General features: G+C 51.6%; 1 protein-coding gene across 3 annotated transcripts in view; it reads right to left on the reverse strand.

Moving 5' to 3' along the window:
* The window catches only part of LOC123747058 (protogenin B), a 246,712-nt gene that overhangs the window by 67,767 nt on the left and 154,914 nt on the right, over positions 1 to 24,031 (reverse strand). For 2 of the 3 annotated variants that reach the window (XM_045729049.2, XM_069317379.1), the window contains exons 2-4: positions 22,531 to 22,584; positions 9,755 to 9,951; positions 1,568 to 1,673 (exon numbers count right to left, since the gene is read on the reverse strand). In XM_045729049.2, the coding sequence (XP_045585005.1) occupies positions 1,568 to 1,673; positions 9,755 to 9,951; positions 22,531 to 22,584 (357 nt within the window). Of the gene's footprint in view, positions 1 to 1,567; positions 1,674 to 9,664; positions 9,698 to 9,754; positions 9,952 to 22,530; positions 22,585 to 24,031 lie in introns of those variants that run through there. The other variant, XM_069317380.1, reaches the window with a different exon arrangement.

Here is a 24,031-nt window from a genome sequence, read left to right on the forward strand (position 1 = left end):
TAGACCAAGTTGCTGCAGAGTGCCTGGGTGCTGCAACAACACAACACGACATTGCTCGCCTCACAGCAGTAGCAGCACCACATGCAGGGGATTTCCTGTTAGCAACCCCAATGTCGGCAACTGGCACGCGTCTCACACCACACGCCCTCCGAATTGCTGTGGCCCTCCGCCTTGCTGCCCCAATCCACACCAGATATAGGTGTATTTGCGGCGAGGTGGTGGCTGACAGGTACGGTCACCATGGCCTACTCTGCCAAAGCACAGGGGGATGGCACTCGAGGCACAGTGAAGTTAACGACATCATCAAGAGGAGCCTCACCACAGCTGGATGCCCAGCTGAAAGAGAGCCCCGTTACCTAACGCCCCGTAACTCTGATGCTCTTATTGGTCGCCCGGATGGTATCACAGTGAACCCCTGGAAGAATGGCAAGCAGTTGGTATGGGACTACACGTGCGTATCAACCCTGGCTAACACCTACATTAACCCCAGTGTTGCACAACCAGGTGGCGCTGCCACCCACAGGGAAGCAGCCAAATCCCGTAAGTATAGAGAACTGGATCACCACTACAATTTTGTCCCCATTGCTTCTGAGACGCTCGGCGCCTGGGGTAAAAGTGCTACCAGTTTTTTGAAGGAACTGGGTTCTAGGCTCATTGAAACAACAAGGGACCCGAGAGCTGCAAGCTTTCTTTTCCAGCGCCTCAGTGTGGCGATACAGAGGGGAAATGCGCACTGCATCCAGGGTTCCTGCCCGCCATCTGAGGAGCTGGAGGAACTCGACAACCTATGACAACCATCTTTGTAACCCATATGTAACTCCTTTTTTGTAACAAAGTTCAAATAAAGTAAATATATATGTGTACATACAAAAGAATGGGGGTGGTAGGAGAAGATAATATTAGTGTTCAGTGAGAAGCCACAAGGTCTCCTCTGAATACTTTTTATTTTCTTCTCCGAGGCTATGGGTCCCCACATTGGCACCAGAGGTGGTACCCTTACAAAATTTATATATATATATATATATATATATATATATATATATATATATATATATATATATATATATATATATATATATATATATGAGACATCAATTGGAACAATGAAGTGACATGGCTCCACAGTCGGGTACTACCAGCCGGGAGGAAGCATGACAAAAGTCCTCAAGAACAATAAGGGGACCCTTTGACAAGCCGCCTGCTTTCTGTCCCTGACAAGGCCACTTAAAAATAGCCGCCTTCGGGTAAATTCCGGAATGACCTCTGTACCGTGTGTGAGGTTGGGGGAAGGAACTGAATCATGTAGTGTCAAATGTACTTACTAGCACACCGGAATGCAGACGAGAGATGCACTTACTAGCACACCGGAATGCAGACGAGAGATGCACTTACTAGCACACCGGAATGCAGACGAGAGATGCACTTACTAGCACACCGGAATGCAGGCGAGAGATGCACTTACTAGCACACCGGAATGCAGGCGAGAGATGCACTTACTAGTACACCGGAATGCACGCGTGAGATGCACTTACCAGCACACCGGAATGCAGGCGAGAGATGCACTTACTAGCAAGCCGGAGGGTGACGGGTGGGCCGGTGATGGTCCCCTGGCGGGTAGTAATGAGGCAGCGGTACTCCCCCTCGTCCGTCGCTCCTGACCGTCGGTGAACCATCTGAAACACAAGAGAAGAATACTTCATACCACGTATGTACATGTACTAGCTCTCTCATGTATGTACATGTATGTACTAGCTCTCTCTATAAATCCAACATTATGATTATAACTCATATGTATGTACTTTTACCTGAATAAACATTTGAATTTGAATTTGGTACGTCGCCTCCCATTGGCTACTAAGGGTCACGTGACCTGTAAAGCGGATATGACATCAGAGCTCAACCAGACGCCATCTTGTATGACCACAACGACGCATATAAATATTGATACATCCCAAATATTGACCTTATGACACAAATTTATACATCTTAATATAGGGGAAATATTTACTAGCAGTCGCTGCTTGACCGGTGAGTTTAAATCTAAAAAAAACATTCATAATATTACGAAAGAGTTAGTGTAAGGCTCCTTCTCTCCCCCCTTCCCCATACACACACACTCCCTACACCCATTCTCGACACCCTCACACCAGGCGGGGAAAGTTATTAAGTTATTCAAAGTTATTAATAAAAGAGGGGGAGATTGATAGTGCAGGTCATAATTAACTGTTAGCATCAAGCATAAATTAGGGGCCCGTCCTCCCATTCATCACCGAGTGCCAACTCGAACCCCGGGATATAATTTTTTCTCAGGTCAGCCGTTTATTTAACGACTTAACCCCTACCTGCTTTATCACGGTTACTGTTCCGTCGGCTTTACCACGGTTACTGTTCCGGCAGCTTTATCGCGGTTACTGTTCCGGGGGCTTTATCACGGTTACTGTTCCGGCGGCTTTATCACGGTTACTGTTCCGGCAGCTTTATCGCGGTTACTGTTCCGTCGGCTTTACCACGGTTACTGTTCCGGCAGCTTTATCGCGGTTACTGTTCCGGCGGCTTTATCACGGTTACTGTTCCGGCGGCTTTATCACGGTTACTGTTCCGTCGGCTTTATCGCGGTTACTGTTCCGTCGGCTTTATCGCGGTTACTGTTCCGGCGGCTTTATCACGGTTACTGTTCCGTCGGCTTTATCTCGGTTACTGTTCCGTCGGCTTTATCGCGGTTACTGTTCCGTCGGCTTTATCGCGGTTACTGTTCCGGCGGCTTTATCTCGGTTACTGTTCCGTCGGCTTTATCGCAGTTTACCACGGGTTTCAAGTCCCTGTGAATGTTTGGCATCCCAAGTGCACGGGTTTCAAGTCCCTGTAAATGTTTGGCGTCCCAAGTGCACGGGTTTCAAGTCCCTGTAAATGTTTGGCGTCCCAAGTGCATGGGTTTCAAGTCCCTGTGAATGTTTGGCGTCCCAAGTGTACGGGTTTCAAGTCCCTGTGAATGTTTGGCGTCCCAAGTGAACGGGTTTCAAGTCCCTGTGAATGTTTGGCGTCCCAAGTGAACGGGTTTCAAGTCCCTGTGAATGTTTGGCGTCCCAAGTTCACGGGTTTCAAGTCCCTGTGAATGTTTGGCGTCCCAAGTTCACGGGTTTCAAGTCCCTGTGAATGTTTGGCGTCCCAAGTGCACGGGTTTCAAGTCCCTGTGAATGTTTGGCGTCCCAAGTGCACGGGTTTCAAGTCCCTGTGAATGTTTGGCGTCCCAAGTGCATAGGTTTCAAGTCCCTGTGAATGTTTGGCATCCCAAGTGTACGGGTTTCAAGTCCCTGTGAATGTTTGGCGTCCCAAGTGCACGGGTTTCAAGTCCCTGTAAATGTTTGGCGTCCCAAGTGCACGGGTTTCAAGTCCCTGTAAATGTTTGGCGTCCCAAGTGCATGGGTTTCAAGTCCCTGTGAATGTTTGGCGTCCCAAGTGTACGGGTTTCAAGTCCCTGTGAATGTTTGGCGTCCCAAGTGCACGGGTTTCAAGTCCCTGTGAATGTTTGGCGTCCCAAGTGTACGGGTTTCAAGTCCCTGTGAATGTTTGGCGTCCCAAGTGTACGGGTTTCAAGTCCCTGTGAATGTTTGGCGTCCCAAGTGCACGGGTTTCAAGTCCCTGTGAATGTTTGGCGTCCCAAGTGCACGGGTTTCAAGTCCCTGTGAATGTTTGGCGTCCGACAGTTGAAGTGTTTACACCTGCGTGAGTGCCAGGGCGGACAAAGTGAGCAGTGAGCAAGTAGTTACTTATGAGCTAGAGCGCGTGGCTGTAAGATGAGACTCTCCACCCACACACCGTCTCCTCTACTGCCTCTTCTGTGAAGGGCCAGCACCCCCACAGCCAGGGAGCTACAGGAACCCACCACCACAGCCAGGGAGCTACAGGGACCCACCACCACAGCCAGGGAGCTACAGGAACCCACCACCACAGCCAGGGAGCTACAGGGACCCACCACCACAGCCAGGGAGCTACAGGGACCCAACATCACAGCCAGGGAGCTACAGGGACCCACCACCACAGCCAGGGAGCTACAGGACCCCACCACCACAGCCAGGGAGCTACAGGGACCCACCACCACAGCCAGGGAGCTACAGGGACCCACCACCACAGCCAGGGAGCTACAGGACCCCCACCACCACAGCCAGGGAGCTGCAGGGACCCACCACCACAGCCAGGGAGCTACAGGACCCCCACCACCACAGCCAGGGAGTTACAGGGGCCCACCACCACAGCCAGGGAGCTACAGGGACCCACCACCACAGCCAGGGAGCTACAGGGACCCACCACCACAGCCAGGGAGCTACAGGGACCCACCACCACAGCCAGGGAGCTACAGGGACCCACCACCACAGCCAGGGAGCTACAGGGACCCACCACCACAGCCAGGGAGCTACAGGGACCCTCCACCACAGCCAGGGAGCTACAGGGACCCACCACCACAGCCAGGGAGCTACAGGGACCCACCACCACAGCCAGGGAGCTACAGGACCCCCCCCCACCACAGCCAGGGAGCTACAGAGACCCACCACCACAGCCAGGGAGCTACAGGGACCCACCACCACAGCCAGGGAGCTACAGGGACCCACCACCACAGCCAGGGAGCTACAGGGACCCACCACCACAGCCAGGGAGCTACAGGGACCCAACACCACAGCCAGGGAGCTACAGGGACCCACCACCACAGCCAGGGAGCTACAGGGACCCACCACCACAGCCAGGGAGCTACAGGACCCCCACCACCACAGCCAGGGAGCTACAGGGACCCTCCACCACAGCCAGGGAGCTACAGGGACCCACCACCACAGCCAGGGAGCTACAGGACCCCCACCACCACAGCCAGAGAGCTACAGGGACCCTCCACCACAGCCAGGGAGCTACAGGGACCCACCACCACAGCCAGGGAGCTACAGGGACCCTCCACCACAGCCAGGGAGCTACAGGACCCCCACCACCACAGCCAGGGAGCTACAGGGACCCACCACCACAGCTGTGTTTACTTGAGAAGCACTTAACCACTGATAGCAGCCATGTTTGTATCAAGCAGGTGAAATTCCGCGCGCGCCGGGGTCTCCGCACCTGCAGGAGTGAGACTAACTCACTCGACATTCAAAAGGCGGTGATTCATTGTTGCAGCTTTCAGTAAATAAGCCTTCAGGATTACATATGCTTATCAGCTGCTCAAGAAAACGTCCTTCTATTATCTGAAAACCAGTTATAACATGTTTACCACTTTATGTTTATTAACTTAGTCATATGTGCATTTACAGGAGTACGCAGCGAGGACGCTAAGTCCCGAAACCATCTCAGGGTAAAGTAACAATGGCATCAGTTCCTAGTACATTCTAGTAGTGTACTCCCTAGTACATGAGTGTGGTGTGGCTGGAGGTGTGGTGGGGCAGGAGCCACACCTCCAGCCCCGACACAACCTTACCAACGGAGATAAGGACGCCACACCTGTCACTCAAGTGTACTAAGCTGTCACCAGACACCCATATACCCAGAGACTTGACGCTCTGCGTGTGAGGACTTGCCCTGCGGCCACCCTGCGGCTGCCCTGCGGCTGCCCTGCGGCCCACACTAACGCAGTCATACTCACCACACTGCTAGGGTTACGCACCGCCAGGGTACGCCAATGATCGCCCCAACACTTCTACTGTTGTGTGCTACTCCCGAGGTCACTGTACAGGTGGCTGTGTACAGTATACCTGGAGCATACCTGGAGAGGGTTTCAGGAGTTCTACTCCCCCCCCGAGCCCGGCCTGAGGCCAGCCTCGGCTTGTGATAACTTGGTCCAACAGGCTGTTGCTTAGAGCGGCCCACATGCCCACATATTTGCTACAGCCTGGTTGGTCCGGCACTTCTTGCAAGAATCTGTCCAATTGCCTCTTGAATACCTCACCTTCGTTCTGGCAATACAGAATTTCCAATGCTTGCTAAAACCATAGATGGGAAACATCAGGGAACCATGAACAACCATGGATCCCTGATGTTAAGATAGTGTTCTCTGATTGTGCCTATGGCACCTCTACTCCTCAATGGTTATATTCTCCATTTCCTTCTGTATCTTTCATTCCAGTATGTTGTTATTCTACTGTACACATATGGGACCTGGCCCTCCAGTATCTTCCATGTATATATTATTTGATACCTTTCTCGTCTCCTTTCCAGAGAGTACATTTTGAGAGCTTTGAGACGGTCGCAATAATTCAGATGTTTTATCGTTTCAATGCGTGCCGTATATGTTCTCTGCACTCCATCTAATTCAGAGATCTCTCCTGTTCCGAAAGGGGAAGTGAGTACCCAGTAATACTCAATATGGGACAGTACTAGTGATTAAATAGTGTTAACATGCTCAAGGTTTGTTAAACCCCTCAATGTGTTAACAAACCTTGAGGGGTTTGTTTACCTTGAGGTGTTTTCGGGGCTTAGCGTCCTCGCGGCCCGGTCGTCGACCAGGCCTCTTCAAGTTACGAGAGAGCAGGATGAGGCGACAAGAGTGGAAGCTGGAGACACAGACGCGTCGTAGAAATAACTCAATACTCGCACCCTGTACGGCTGGTCAACAAATGGAACGCACTGAAGAAGTTGTAGAAGCCACCTCTATTCACAACCTTAAAGTTAGATTCGACACAGAATTCAAACGTCAGAATGGTTAAAGTATATCGCTAGTAGGCGGGGCATTAAGAGCTGGGCCGCACTCCCCAGTAGCCAGTGGTAAGTAAGTGCTGATAGGTAAGTTGGGAGCCGCAACAACACAACTCCATTCAACAATTCCTTCGTTGACCAGACCACACACTAGAAGGTGAAGGGGCGACGACGTTTCGGTCCGTCACGGACCGAAAGTCGATTGTCCCGGTCGTCGACTTGAGAATGGTCCAGAATGGACCGAAACGTCATCGTCCCTTCACCTTCTAGTGTGTGGTCTGGTCAACATACTTCAGCCACGTTATTGTAACTCATCGTCAACCATTCCTGCCTTGGTTTACATCGGTTTATGTGTAGCTCTCATACGGGCAAGTGGTCCTTCACCCTGTACACCCTTGTAGTTCACCTGTAGCTGTCTTGATAGTTGTGTTCTCCAAGCCCAGATGTTGTGGAGGATGGCCACATCAACACGCCGCCAACAACAACAACTCTACGGATCTACCAACCCATGTTTTATAAGTAAGGTTCAACAGTAGCTGTCCGAAGGGACAGACTTCCCTTTGTAACAAGTTAAAGGCCACACTGCATAATTATATACAATTTTGCATATACAAATACAATATACAATCATATACAATTTATCATATATACTTTATACTTTATATATATATATATATATACTTTATCATATACGATTTTGCACCAGTGTCTATATTCAACTTATTACTCTAAAAAATCCTCTCTTATCCACTTTTTATCTTATCTCTCTTATATCATCTTATTATCATAATCTTATTATCACCTCTCTCTTATCCAAAATCCACCTTTTGTGATGTTTCGACATCACAAGCTGGGAATTATGAACACATATGTTCTTAATCCCTGGAGATCTATTGTGCGGCACGACTAATACATATGTATATCTGAGACGACTAATACATATGTATATCTGAGCACAATAACTTCCGTACTAGGCTGGGAGGGTTGTAAGTCCCATCTTGCACAAGACGGTTCCTTAATAGATTTAAAACATAGTTTAAGTTTACCTAACCTAACCTAACCTTACCTAACCTTACGTTACCTTACGTTACGTTACCTTACCTAACCTAACTTAACCTTACCTTACCTTACCTTACCTTACCTAACCTTACCTTACCCAAACCAACCTAACCTAACTCAAGCGAGCGTAACATCATTACTTAAGCTAGTATATCTTAAGATATACGGTTTTAATGAACAGAAAACGAGCTTTGTCGACAGTCTTGTGAACCACTTACTATACCCCCGGGTAGAGTACCCAGGCCAGGTAGAGTACCCAGGCCGGGTAGAGTACCCAGGCCGGGTAGAGTACCCAGGCCAGGTAGAGTACCCAGGCAGAGTAGAGTACCTAGGCCGGATAGAGTACCCAAATGTACTCACTAGAAAGGAAACGAGAGAGATACCAAATAATATACACATGGAAGATACTGGAGGGCCAGGTACCAAATCTACACAGTAAAATAACAACATACTGGAGTGAACGATATGGAAGAAAATGTAGAATAGAACCAGTGAAGAGCAGAGGTGCCATAGGCACAATCAGAGAACACTGTATAAACATCAGAGGTCCGCGGTTGTTCAACACCCTCCCAGCGACTATAAGAAATATTGCCGGAACAACCGTGGACATCTTCAAGAGGAAACTAGATAGTTTCCTCCAAGGAGTGCCGGACCAACCGGGCTGTGGTGGGTATGTGGGCCTGCGGGCCGCTCCAAGCAACAGCCTGGTGGACCAAACTCTCTGTTAGGACGATATGTAGAGAGCAAGGTATGGCCGTCGTCAACACAGCCTCATATGTATGGTAATGATGTGACATGTGCTGCCCCCTGGCCCCTCACTACCCGGCCCTCACCACCCGGCCCTCACTACCCGGCCCTCACCACCCAGCCCTCACCACCCGGCCCTCACCACCCGGCCCTCACCACCCGGCCCTCACCACCCGGCCCTCACCACCCGGCCCTCACCACCCGGCCCTCACCACCCGGCCCTCACCACCCGGTCCTCACCACCCGGTCCTCACCACCCGGCCCTCACTACCTGGCCCTCACCACCCGGCCCTCACCACCCGGCCCTCACCACCCGGCCCTCACCACCCGGCCCTCACCACCCGGCCGCACGCACGCACTTTGGAAGGGATAAGGGTTGAGGCTATGGCGGAGGAAAGAAATGGTGACCAACCACTTGGACGATAGAGGATTGAACGCCGACCTGCAAGAAGCGAGATCGTCGCCCTAATTCTCCAGGAAGTCACAGTTCCCCTTATTGTGGGGCAAATTACCTTCAAGACCACCGCTTGATACCTGGTTGATGGGGTTCTTGGAGTTCTTCTACTCCCCAAGCCCGGCCCGAGGCCAGGCTCGACTTGTGAGTGTTTGGTCCACCAGGCTGTTGCTTGGAGCGGCCCGCAGGCCCACATACCCACCACAGCCCGGCTGATCCGGAACCGCGGCCTCGTATTAACCACTCGGAAAGTTTGAGAGGTTCTTCAGCCTCAAGCTAGACCCATGTGGCATTAACTATGCAGCAAAATTCACATTCTTAGGGCGTCAGTAACCATGGCTGCTCCTATTCAAAGCTGGGACCAGATTCACGAAGCAGTTACGCAAGCACTTACGAACCTGTACAACTTTTCTCAATGTTCGGCGGCTTTGTTTACAATTAATAAACAGTTAATGAGCTCCGAAGCACCAGGAGGCTGTTTATAACAATAACAACAGTTGATTGGCAAGTTTGCACTATTGTAAACTGTTTAATAAATGTAACCAAAGACGTCAAAGATTAAGGAAAGATGTACACGTTCGGATTGCAAATGAATTCGCAAGAACAGACCGAATACATTACCTATAGTTTACCTGTTGATGACTTGCTAAGGATTTCGAATTCTGCTCCAGCAGCCTGGCCAGCCCCAAGAGACTGTCCTCAGCCCCACACAGTCTGATGGATCAGCAGGTGACTCACCTTAGTAATATTGAGGTGACCAGCAGGGGTAAACAGGTGACTCACCTTAGTAATATTGAGGTGACCAGCAGGGGTAAACAGGTGACTCACCTTAGTAATATTGAGGTGACCAGCAGGGGTCAGCAGGTGGCGCCGATCAAGTACAGTGGTGTTGTTATGTAGCCAGGTCACATTGACCCAGGTGTGGGCGGGGAGTGTGGCGCCCAGGGCACACTGCAGGAGGGCGCCAGCACCACGTGCCGCCCACACACGCCCGCCCACGCTCCCCCACCATGAACCAGATAAGCCTGAAACAAAAACAGGTCTTCAACACATGACACTCACAACACTGTATTTACAATCACAAACACAACAGCTAAATTTAATATATATATCAAACGCCATAATCGAACAGTCCATTTGTGCGTGTCCACTATGGCTCCCCGGCGCCTGTACCCGCTTTAATGGCGCAGCAAATGTTCAATACAGCTTTTGAACTAGAAATAAACATTTTAGATTTAGAAATTAATTATTATTTTGATTTTCTGTTTACCAATATAAAGACAAGCTGGTGAAAATCGAACACTAAAGCCAATCGATCAAAACCGAACACTGGTTAATGAAAATCAAACAAACCGAACTCCAAACATCAGTTATTTACGACACCTAAAATTTGACAAACTTTGTTGTATAGCACAACAAGCCCAGAACCACCAGAGACCGGGCCGCGAGGACTTGGATCCTCGGAACCAACGCAAGCTAACCCCATGATCCAGAGAACATCTTCAGAGCCCCACAGTGGGGATCGAACGAGCGTCCCGGATAACCCCAGACGGGCGCCTCTCTCTCCGTGGTGGTTCGATTCCCATCCTGCTCCTCACACACACACACACCCACACACACACACACACACACACCCACACACACACACACACACACACACACACACACACACACACACACACACACACACACACGCGCGCGCACACGCACACGCACATTATATTATATATATATATATATATATATATATATATATATATATATATATATATATATATATATATATATATATATATATATATATATATATATATGGGTGTATCATATCTCCAGTTGAAGCTGTACAGGGAGTGAGCATCCCCCCCCCCACCCCCCTACACGCACAGACACGATAAACCACTCACACTATTATCACCCTCACAACCACTTGGACTGGACGGTAGAGCGACGGCCTCGCTTCATGCAGGTCGGCGTTCAATCCCCGACCGTCCACAAGTAGTTGGGGCACCATTCCTTCCCTCCCCCGTCCCATCCCAAATCCTTATCCTGACCCCTTCCCAGTGCTATATATAGTCGTAATGGCTTGGCGCTTTCCCTTGATAGTTCACTTCCCTTCCCTCTGGAGACGAGAGCTGTCTCCTATATCCTATATATCTGTATCCTATGATATATGCATGGAGGACACTGGAGGGCCCAGGTCCTATATTGGTGCAGTAATATACAACCTGGAGAGAAAGACGTGTAAGCAGAAGAGAAAAAGTGAAAAGAAGAGGTGCTATATGAAGAGAGGAGTGCTATATGAAGAGAGGAGTGCTATATGAAGAGAGGAGGGCTATATGAAGAGAGGAGTGCTATATGAAGAGAGGAGTGCTATATGAAGAGAGGAGTGCTATATGAAGAGAGGAGGGTTATATGAAGAGAGGAGTGCTATATGAAGAGAGGAGGGCTATATGAAGAGAGGAGTGCTATATGAAGAGAGGAGGGCTATATGAAGAGAGGAGGGCTATATGAAGAGAGGAGTGCTATATGAAGAGAGGAGGGCTATATGAAGAGAGGAGTGCTATATGAAGAGAGGAGGGCTATATGAAGAGAGGAGTGCTATATGAAGAGAGGAGTGCTATATGAAGAGAGGAGTGCTATATGAAGAGAGGAGTGCTATATGAAGAGAGGAGGGCTATATGAACGCTGAGAAGTCACAACTTGTTCAATACCCTCCCAGCAAATATAAGAAATATTGCCGATACAAAAGTTGAAGTATTCAAGAGCAAATTAGAAACTTTCTTACAAGAAGTACATGACCAACCTGGTTGTAGTTGCTATGTGACCTGCAGGCTACTTAAAGCAACAGCCTGATGGACCAAGTGATCACTAGTCAAGCCTGGCTTAAAGCCGATGAGTAGAAGAACCCCCAGAACCATGTTCACTATACTAATAGAATATATTATCATGACACTGACAAATTATTTATAATATCTTTAAATAAAAATGGAACACCACATATAAAACGAATAAGGTGCAAAATAGCCCCGTTGAAAATCAGGCCCACATACCCACTACAGTCTGGTTGGTCCGGCACTACAGGCAAGAACTTATCTAATTGCTCTTGAAGACATCCACCTTTGTTCCAGCAATATGTCTAATGCTTGCTGGGAGGGTGTTGAACAGCGGTGGACCTCTGATGTTCAGTGTTCTCTGATTGTGCCTATGGCACCTCTACTCCTCACTGGTTCTTTTCTGCATTTCCTACCGTACTTTTCACTCCAGTATGTTGTTATTCTACTGTGCACATATGGGACCTGGCCTGCCAGTATCTTCCATATATATATATATATATTATTTGATACCTTTCTCGTTTCCTTTCCAGAGAGTACATTTTGAGAGCTTCGAGACGGTGCCAGAGAGCGAGAGAGCGTTGGAGTGTGAATAAGTGTGGCAGCGTGAGAGAGAGCGTAGCAGCGTGAGAGAGAGCGTGGCAGCGTGAGGGAGAGCGTGGCAGCGTGAGGGAGAGCGTGGCAGGGTGAGGGAGAGCGTGGCAGCATGAGAGAGAGAGCGTGGCAGCGTGAGAGAGAGAGCGTGGCAGCGCGAGAGAGAGCGTGGCAGCGTGAGAGAGAGAGCGTGGCAGCGTGAGAGAGAGAGCGTGGCAGCGTGAGAGAGAGAGCGTGGCAGCGTGAGAGAGAGAGAGAGCGTGGCAGCGTGAGGGAGAGCGTGAGACAGCGTGAGGGAGAGAGCGTGTCAGAGGAAGGGAGAGCGTATGAGGGCGGGCGGTGAGAGGAGCACCAGCGCGGGGTAGAGCCCGCCATATGTACGGGGTAGAAGCCTCGCCCTTGAGAGGGTGCGCGGATGACGGAATGCTAGCGACGCGGGGTGAGTGTACCCGCCGTCCCCCCGATGAGTCGCGCTGGGTACGTGCATTCCGGTCCGCTCCTCTCCCTTCTCTCACCCGGGCTCTACCACAATCTACCACGGCTCTCTACCACACCCGCCACGGCTCCCTCTCTCTACCACACCCGCCACGGCTCCCTCTCTCTACCAGCCACGGCTCCCTCTCTCTACCAGCCACGGCTCCCTCTCTCTACCACACCCGCCACAATATTTCTCAAACACAAACACACACAACACAACATCCAACACAACACACAACACACACATACAACACACACATACAACACACACACACACAACACACACACACAACACACACACACAACACACACACACAACACACACACAACACACACACACAACACACACACACAACACAACAACACAACACACACACACAACACAACAACACAGCACACACACAACAGACACCATTCATAACTTAAAAAGCAGCTATGGTGCGGAAATAGGTCAGGAGTGTACATTAGACAAGCGGCGGATGGTGAAGGTCTGTGGTGTGGCTTGCAGGCTAACTACCCGTGTCAACTAGGGGGTAGGTGTGGGCAGGCAGGGTGGCGGGCGGCGAGGGCACGAGAGGAGTTTGGTGGGGTAGGGAAACGCGGGTCTGTAGTCTTGCAGCAAATGGGTTGGGGCGGGGAACTATGCCACAAAAAGCGAGGGTAGGAATGTTCGGCATCCAACCCTTCCGCCACCCCGCTGCCGGACGCACGACCCGACACTACCATCATCCCGCTGCCGGACGCACGACCCGACACTACTACCATCCCGCTGCCGGACGCACGACCCGACACTACCATCATCCCGCTGCCGGACGCACGACCCGACACTACTACCATCCCGCTGCCGGACGCACGACCCGACACTACCATCATCCCGCTGCCGGACGCACAACCTGACACTACCACCACCCCGCTGCCGAACGCACGACCTGACACTACTACCACCCCGCTGCCGGACGCACGCCCCGACACTACTACCATCCCGCTGCCGGACGCACGACCCGACACTACCATCATCCCGCTGCCGGACGCACGACCCGACACTACCATCATCCCGCTGCCGGACGCACGCCCCGACACTACTACCATCCCGCTGCCGGACGCACGACCCGACACTACCATCATCCCGCTGCCGGACGCACGACCCGACACTACCACCATCCTGCTGCCGGACGCACGACCCGACACTACCATCATCCTGCTGCCGGACGCACGACCCAACACTACCACCACCCCGCTGCCGGACGCACGACCCGACACTACCATCATCCCGCTGCCGGACGCACGACCCGACTCTACCATCATCCCGCTGCCGGACGCACGACCCGACACTACCATCATCCTGCTGCCGGACGCACGACCCGACACTACCACCACCCCGCTGCCGGACGCACGACCCGACACTTTCATCATCCCGGTGCCGGACGCACGACCCGACACTACCATCATCCCGCTGCCGGACGCACGACCCGACACTACCATCATCTCGCTGCCGGACGCACGACCCGACACTACCACCATCCCGGTGCCGGACGCACGACCCGACACTACCATCATCCCGGTGCCGGACGCACGACCCGACACTACCATCATCCCGCTGCCGGACGCACAACCTGACACTACCACCACCCCGCTGCCGAACGCACGACCTGACACTACTACCACCCCGCTGCCGGACGCAAGACCCGACACTACTACCATCCCGCTGCCGGACGCACGACCCGACACTACCATCATCCCGCTGCCGGACGCACGACCCGACACTACCATCATCCCGCTGCCGGACGCACAACCTGACACTACCACCACCCCGCTGCCGAACGCACGACCTGACACTACCATCATCCCGCTGCCGGACGCACGACCCGACACTACCATCATCCCGCTGCCGGACGCACGACCCGACACTACCATCATCTCGCTGCCGGACGCACAACCTGACACTACCACCACCCCGCTGCCGGACGCACAACCCGACACTATCACCACCCCGCTGCCGGACGCACGACCCGACACTACCACCACCCCGCTGCCGGACGCACGACCCGACACTACCACCACCCCGCTGCCGGACGCACGACCCGACACTACCACCACCCCGCTGCCGGACGCACAATCCGACACTACCACCACCCCGCTGCCGGACGCACGACCCGACACTACCACCACCCCGCTGCCGGACGCACGACCCGACACTACCACCACCCCGCTGCCGGACGCACGACCCGACACTACCCCACCTCAATACAGCCGTCGACACCCCTACACCTATACTCGACCCACCTGGCGTCAATGACCCAAAGTGCCGCCACTAGGCACTATGTATTTTGTACCGTTTAGCTCCTATCTTCCACCACGAGTCATAACACCACCCACTCTACACTTAAATATTTTAATATCTAGTATTAAAATATTTCTATTTAAAAAATTTATATTTAAAATATTTCTATTTAAAAAATTTATATTTAAAATATTTTTATTTAAAATATTTCTATTTATTTCTATTTAATATGTATTATTCTAGAGCGCAGGCGAGACACATAATAATTTACACTTGGAAAATATTAGAGGGATTGGTTCCCAATCTGCATATTGGGAACCAATCTTACATTGATGTAACTACATCAACATCAACATCTACACACTATCACCAGCAATGGTTCGCGCCAGCTGTGAGTTTATGCAGAGTGGGCGGGGACATGTAGGGTGGACAGTGGGCGGGGACATGTAGGGTGAACAGTGGGCGGGGACATGTAGGGTGGACAGTGGGCGGGGACATGTAGGGTGGACAGTGGGCGGGGACATGTAGGGTGGACAGTGGGCGGGGACATGTAGGGTGAACAGTGGGCGGGGACATGTAGGGTGGACAGTGGGCGGGGACATGTAGGGTGGACAGTGGGCGGGGACATGTAGGGTGGACAGTGGGCGGGGACATGTAGGGTGGACAGTGGGCGGGGACATGTAGGGTGGACAGTGGGCGGGGACATGTAGGGTGGACAGTGGGCGGGGACATGTAGGGTGGACAGTGGGCGGGGACATGTAGGGTGGACAGTGGGCGGGGACATGTAGGGTGGACAGTGGGCGGGGACATGTAGGGTGGACAGTGGGCGGGGACATGTAGGGTGGACAGTGGGCGGGGACATGTAGGGTGGACAGTGGGCGGGGACATGTAGGGTGGACAGTGGGCGGGGACATGTAGGGTGGACAGTGGGCGGGGACATGTAGGGTGGACAGTGGGCGGGGACATGTAGGGTGGACAGTGGGCGGGGACATGTAGGGTGGACAGTGGGCGGGGACATGTAGGGTGGACAGTGGGCGGGGACATGTAGGGTGGACAGTGGGCGGGGACATGTAGGGTGGACAGTGGGCGGGGACATGTAGGGTGGACAGTGGGCGGGGACATGTAGGGTGGACAGTGGGCGGGGACATGTAGGGTGGACAGTGGGCGGGGACATGTAGGGTGGACAGTGGGCGGGGACATGTAGGGTGGACAGTGGGCGGGGACATGTAGGGTGGACAGTGGGCGGGGACATGTAGGGTGGACAGTGGGCGGGGACATGTAGGGTGGACAGTGGGCGGGGACATGTAGGGTGGACAGTGGGCGGGGACATGTAGGGTGGACAGTGGGCGGGGACATGTAGGGTGGACAGTGGGCGGGGACATGTAGGGTGGACAGTGGGCGGGGACATGTAGGGTGAACAGTGGGCGGGGACATGTAGGGTGAACAGTGGGCGGGGACATGTAGGGTGGACAGTGGGCGGGGACATGTAGGGTGGACAGTGGGCGGGAATGAATAAAGGGTGAGTACAGTGGGTGTGGGCGGTGATGACTCACCGTGGGAACTCCCAACCCATCATGTCTCATCTCTTATCCCACTCATTCACATTTAGTTACTCACTCGACTCATCCTGTGTCACTGGGTACTCAAGACTCACTAATGGTCAGTCCCTCGAGGTGATAGTTACTCACATTAATCCTCAATCACCGGTGGATCACTCAGCTAGACGTGGTTCCGGGGATTAGTGTACCAGCGGCCCGGTCGTCGACCAAGCCTCCTGGTTGCTGGACTGGTCAACCAGGCTGTTGGACGCGGCTGCTCGCAGCCTGAATACTTGGGAGTACTCCCAATTAGTTTACATTACTTGTCCTTTCTATAATGTGGCTCTATGACTGTACTCACCGGGAAACTTAGACAAAAACACCTCCAACGGGTGTGTGATCAAGCGGGTTGCTCTATGTTGAATTGAGAGCGAGCTGCAAGCACCAACAGGCTGACCGACCAGTCAATGAGAGAGGCCCCTTTCAGTGCCCAGGCAGTGAGGGAAGTGAGCCCCTCCCCGCTCAAGAGGAAAGGGAGAGGTGAGAGAAGCTTTCACATTGCCCAGTGTTCCAGCCTGGTCAGTGGCGCCAAAAGTGTCCTGCTTCATTAACTTCCCCAAAAACTGACAAAATGGTTGCTGGAGGGTCCGGTGGTCGTTGGGGAGGAAAAAAGGAATAATGGAGTAATCTAGCAAGCGAGCGGCGAGGCCGGCCTCCAGTCACTATTTCTCACTATTTGGTCACACTGCTCCTCTTCCTTCCCTTCCTCGTTACGCGAAGCTCTTTCCAACAGTGGTCAATCGCGAGAACCGGGCGGGTTTCTGGGGATCCAGAACCGGGCGGCTTTCTGGCGATCCAGAACCGGGCGGCTTTCTGGCGATCCAGAACCAGGCGGCTTTCCAGTGATCCAGAACTGGCTGAGGCTTAAGTAGAAGAAAATGGGCGAAGCCATTTCGAAATGTGAGTGCTTCGGGGGTTGGATTTGGTCTCCTTGTTGTCAAGGAAGAGTCGCTGCCTGACTGATCAGGTACACTTTGGAGATGTGGATTACCTGTGGAGGATTTCCAGTTATCCTGGAAATCCTAGTATTACAGCATGGCCTGGAGCCAGGCTTTCCAGGTAATTGTCTGGTCAAAGAGGCTGTTTGTGTTCGTAGTCCGCAGGCCTACATAGCCCCCAAAACCAGACTGATCTAGTAACTTACCTGGTTGATGGGGTTCTGGGAGTTGTTCTACTCCCCAAGCCCGGCCCGAGGCCAGGCTTGACTTGTGATAACTTGGTCCACCAGGCTGTTGCTTGGAGCAGCCTGCAGGCCCACATACCCACCACAGCCCGGTTGGTCCGGCACTCCTTGGAGAAACTATCTAGTTTCCTCTTGAAGATGTCCACGGTTGTTCCGGCAATATTTCTTATGCTCGCTGGGAGGACGTTGAACAACCGCGGACCTCTGATGTTTATACAGTGTTCTCTGATTGTGCCTATGGCACCTCTACTCTTCACTGGTTCTATTCTGCATTTTCTTCCTGAAAATTCAACTTCAGCTGAAACTTTTCAAGTTCCCTCTTGTAAGTTTCCAATGATAATCCTGTGTTGTTTCTTAGATTTGACAACTTATAACAAACAACCAATGAGATACTTGGATCCTTGAGTAGATTATCGGTGGGACACAGGGTAGAAATTGGCCAACCTACCTTGTGTCTACTTAGTGATGGTTCCATGAATCAATGTTCCTGCGGACCGGTCTCCCACTAAGACTCCTGTTGGCCGTCTGGCACACCAGGCTGTTAGATACCAGTCCGAGTTATGAATGACATGCCTCATGGCACTTACTGAGGAAGCGGCCTGCGGGCCGCTCCAAGCAACAGCCTGGTGGACCAAACTCTCACAAGTCAAGCCGGGCTTGGGGAGTAGAACAACTCCCAGAACCCCATCAAGCACATGTTATCTTGCGACTATAATGCCAAGATATCCATGTGTTCAAAACGGAGCATGATAAATATCTCTAAAGCATAGCTGATCAACTGAGCTGTGATTCATACACTTCGAGCAGTGGCACAGAACAGCCTGAGTGACCAGACCACCAACCAGGCCTGATCAGAGACCGGGCCGCAGGATCACTGATTCCCACAAACCACCTGACGTGTCCGGCAGGGACACAGGTACTGTGGCAACCTGTCCCCCCGGGCCAGGCTTGTTAGAGGAGCGGCCGTTCCCTGAGAGACAGTCACCAACTTCAAGACACTGTGTAATAAAAACAGTTTTGTTCTCGTATACAAATTAATATTATTATACATTAAAATATAATGTATTATTAGGCGCGAGTTAAATTAGGTGTTCAGGTTCAGTTGGCGATTATTTGGGTTTGTAGTACGTGGGTGAAGCATTTACAGAGTGGACTATAAAAATTTGTGATTAGTGTGTAAACCGTTTTTTTGGGGTTCATAAACAAGGGGTTTCGTGGCTGTATTAACGAGCATTTGGCCTTTGTTGATGAGGACGGGTTGACTGTGAAGATACCGCCAAGATGGAGTCTATTGCGTCACCGCACACCCTGCTTCACTCCGAACATGACCTCTGACCTCTAGTGGGGCAGACCTCAGGAGAGGCACAACGAACTCCACGTACCCAAGCTGTGGCCTCGAGTGTGGTGGTTGGAGAGCTCTATCTCACCCCGGACACTCAAGGACACATGGATACAGCAAGGGACACGGAAAGGACTCATAAGTACAGAAACAACGGACACACAATGGCCCTAGCATACCTGGCTGATACCTGGTTGATGGGGTTCTGGGAGTTCTTCTACTCCCCAAGCCCGGCCTGAGACCAGGTTTGACTTGTGAGAGTTTGGTCCACCAGGCTGTTGCTTGGAGCGGCCCGCAGGCCCACATACCCACCACAGCCAGACTGATCCGGAACTTCTCTTAGAAAACAGCAACTTAGGATACAACAACTACGGATACGAGCTCATGGGTACAGAAGCAGCGGATACAAAAGGACTCAAATCCCTAGTGCTGTCCCACATGAGTACTGCTCGGTACTCACTTCCCCCTTCTGAGCACGAGAGATCGCTGAAATAGAGGGACAAGAGAGAACATGTACGGCACGCATAGACACGATGACGATACTAAACTTTTGGAATCGTCTCAGAACTCTCCAATTGTGCCCTCACGAACGGAGACGAGAGAGATATCAAATCATTTATATATGGAAGATACTGGAGGGCCAGGTCCCAAATTTGCACAGTAAATAACAACATACCGGAGTGAACGATATGGAAGAAAATGCAGAACAGCCAGTGAAGAGTAAAGGTGAAATAGGCACAATCAGCGGGCACTGTATGAACACCAGAGGTCCGCGGTTGTTCAATATCCTCCCAGCATGTATAAATTACCGGAAGGAAAGTGGACATCTTCAAGAAAAACTGGACCTTTTCTGCAAGAAGTGCCGGACCAACCGGGCTATGGTGGGTATGTGGGCATGCGGGCCGCTCCAAGCAACAGCCTGGTGGACCAAACTCTCACAAGTCAAGCCTGGCCTCGGGCCGGGCTTGGGGAGAAGAACTCCCAGAACCCCATTCAGGTACAATGCAGAGATCCAGTTACAGAAACAAAGGAGAAACAAGGACCCATGAATACAGAAATAGGCGTGTCAAGAGATGGGTGGAAAGGAGAGAGGTAAGGAGGAGCCAGGGATGGTGGATGGGTTCCCCCCTTCCCCTCGGAAGCTTCTTGAGATGATTTCGGGGCTTAGCGTCCCCGCGGCCCGGTCCTAGACCAGGCCTCCTTTTTCTTACATCCCCCGCCCCCAGGAAGCAGCCCGTAGCAGCTGTCTAACTCCCAGGTACCTATTTACTGCCAGATAACAAAGGCATCAGGGTGAAAGAAACATTTTGCCCATTTGTCTCCGCCTCCACCGGGGATCGAACCCGGAACTTCAGGATTACGAATCCGAAGCGCTGTCCACCCAGCTGTCAGAGCAGAGCTTAGAGGACACTGAGGCCAACGCGCCACACACCACCTGCGGCGCCGAATGCTGTAGACTTCAGGGGACAGATTCACGAAGCAGTTACGCAAGCACTTACGAACCTGTAGATCTTTTCTCAATCTTTGGCGACTTTGTTTACAATTATTAAACAATTAATGAGCTCCGAAGCACCAGGAGGCTGTTTATAACAATAACAACAGTTGATTGGCAAGTTTTCATACTTGTAAACTGTTTAATAAATGTAACCAAAGCCGTCAAAGATTGAAGAAAGATGTACAGGTTCGTAAGTACTTGCGTAAGTGCTTTCGTGAATCTGCCCCCAGATCCATACGCCTCGCAGGCGAGGATTCATCAAGCATTTACGCCGACTACTTGCGAAACCTGTAGATCTTTCGTCAATCATGGCGGATTAGTTTAGATTTATTAAACAGTTTACGAGCCGGGAAACGAGTTGAGGTCGTTCTGGACCTACGGTTATTATGGGTAACCTCGTAGCGCGTCAGAGCTCGTAAACAAAGCCACTACGACTGGCGACATGATGTACAGGTTTCGTAAGCGGAGACGCAAATGTGTCATGAATTATAGCTCTGGGCACGAGGCTGGGAGGAACGACTGGGCACGAGGCTGGGAGGAACGACTGGGCACGAGGCTGGGAGGAACGACTAAGCACGAGGCTGGGAGGAACGACTGGGCACGAGGCTGGGAGGAACGACTGGCCACGAGGCTGGGAGGAACGACTGGGCACCATTACTTCACTGTTCCTCCCTGAGTCCACAGTACTAAGTAACAACTATTGCGAATGACAAAAAAAATAAAAAGACAATTACACACATACAACAACAACCACACACACACGTACTAATATATATATATATATATATATATATATATATATATATATATATATATATATATATTATAACCTAAAGGGGTACCACCTCTGGTGCAAGTGTAGGGACCCATAGCCTCGGCGAAGAAAATAAAGAGTACTCAGAGAAGACCTTGTGGATCCTCACTGAACACTTTGATATTTTCTTCTCCTACCACCCCTATTCTTTTAGTGTGTGTGTGTGTGTGTGTGTGTGTGTGTGTGTGTGTGTGTGTGTGTATATATATATATATATATATAAAGATGACTAAGAAGGAAAACTTTAGTAATACAAATCAAAAGGAGGAAAAGGGGAGATAAGGGGGGGGTGTTAAGGGAGAGTGGTATGCGGGTCATGCAGGAGGCCAGTATAAGGACATATAAGGGTGAGGCCAGTATAAGGGGCCCTCCTCTTACTGACAAAAGTAAGGGGATGGAGTCAGAGAAGGAAGAAAGGGAGGTACAAGAAGGTCAGTAAGGGAAGGCTAGATAAAGGGAAGGGAAGGGATGGGGAGGTAAGGGAAGGGAAGGGAAGGGAAGGGAAGGGAAGGGAAGGGAAGGGAAGGGAAGGGAAGGGAAGGGAAGGGAAGGGAAGGGAAGGGAAGGGAAGGGGAAGGAAAGGGTAGAGGGGGGACGAGCCCCCTCACCATATATAACCAGAGAGCTGCCTATGTCAGCTTGAGAGGAACAAGTTATAGGTGAACGAGCACAGTAGCTAGGATGGTGAGCGGTGAGTACATCACCAGTGACTCACAGTAAGGACTCACCTCACCCTGAGGACTCACCTCACCCTGAGGGACTCACCTCACCCTGAGGGACTCACCTCACCCTGAGGGACTCACCTCACCCTGAGGGACTCACCTCACCCTGAGGGACTCACCTCACCCTGAGGGACTCACCTCACCCTGAGGGACTCACCTCACCCTGAGGGACTCACCTCACCCTGAGGACTCACCTCACCCTGAGGGACTCACCTCACCCTGAGGGACACACCTCACCCTGAGGGACTCACCTCACCCTGAGGGACTCACCTGGACTCTGCTCAGACTCAGCTGCCGCACCCTGGCCCCCGCCGGTCTCAGTGCCTATACACAAGAGAGAGATATACACCATTAATACACCTTCATAACACCATACAAAAGGTCATTTAACAAACACCAATATACACAATACCTATTTACCCGGGCATGAACAGAGGCATCAGGGGGAAAGGAAACTTGTCAAGACTTGACCAGCCGCGGGGATCGAACCCGGAGTCTATCGCAGCGAGTCAACTACGCAGGCTACTGCGCTACAGGATCAATATTAACATTAAAATGACATTTGTGAAGAATATTCTATTATGAAATATTCTGTAAATACTGATTACATGCTATAATATATTCATTATATTAAATATATATCTTATACCTTCTCTTATATCCTTATAGAATATACCTTATAGAATATATATACATTACTAGTGTAGATGAACAAGTTGATACCTGGTTGATGGGGTTCTGGGAGTTCTTCTACTCCCCCAAGCCCGGCATGAGGCCAGGCTTGACTTGTGTGAGTTTGGTCCACCAGGCTGTTGCTTGGAGCGGCCCGCAGGCCCACATATACCTGGTTGATGGGGTTCTGGGAGTTCTTCTACTCCCCCAAGCCCGGCATGAGGCCAGGCTTGACTTGTGAGAGTTTGGTCCACCAGGCTGTTGCTTGGAGCGGCCCGCAGGCCCACATACGCACCACAGCCCGGGTTGTAGTGGATATGTGGGCCTTGTGACCCACCTTCTCACAGCTCATTCATGGTGGCAGGCTTTAAGCTCTACACTGAGGCCACTAACATCACACGTCAGAAAGCTCTCTGAGAGAGCTGGAAAATAATTTCCTTTCAAACAAGAGATGCCTCAAGAATTATGGTAATTTTTAAGACACTGGTGATCTATAGGACGTTTCTTAGACTGCGTGCAGGGAGGGGTACGCAACAGCCTAATTGATCAGACCGTCACGAGGCCTGGGTAGGAACAGGGCCGCTGGAACACTGAGAAGAGAAGGTTCATGTATCCTGGGGGTGTCTCCCATTATGGTGTACCCTACATTGTACCCTGAGGGTATCTCCCAGTATGGTGTACCCCAAGTGTATCCTGGGAGTGTCTCCCAGAGTGGTGTACCCCCAAGTGTATCCTGGGGGTGTCTCCCAGTGTGGTGTACCTCCAAGTGTACCCTGGGGGTGTCTCCCAGTGTGGTGTACCTCCAAGTGTACCCTGGGGGTGTCAACCAGTGTGGTGTACCCCTTTAGTGTACCCTGGGGTGTCTCCCAGTGTGGTGTACCTCCAAGTGTACCCTGGGGGTGTCTCCCAGTGTACCCTGTGGGTGTCTCCCAGTATAGTGTACCCTACAGTGTACCCTGGGGGTGTCTCCCAGTATGGTGTACCCCCAAGTGTACCCTGGGGGTGTCTCCCAGTATAGTGTACCCTACAGTGTACCCTGGGGGTGTCTCCCAGTATGGTGTACCCCCAAGTGTACCCTGGGGGTGTCTCCCAGTATAGT

The sequence above is a fragment of the Procambarus clarkii genome, chromosome 87 (genome assembly GCF_040958095.1).
Source record: "Procambarus clarkii isolate CNS0578487 chromosome 87, FALCON_Pclarkii_2.0, whole genome shotgun sequence".
Taxonomy (NCBI): Eukaryota; Metazoa; Arthropoda; class Malacostraca; order Decapoda; family Cambaridae; genus Procambarus; species Procambarus clarkii.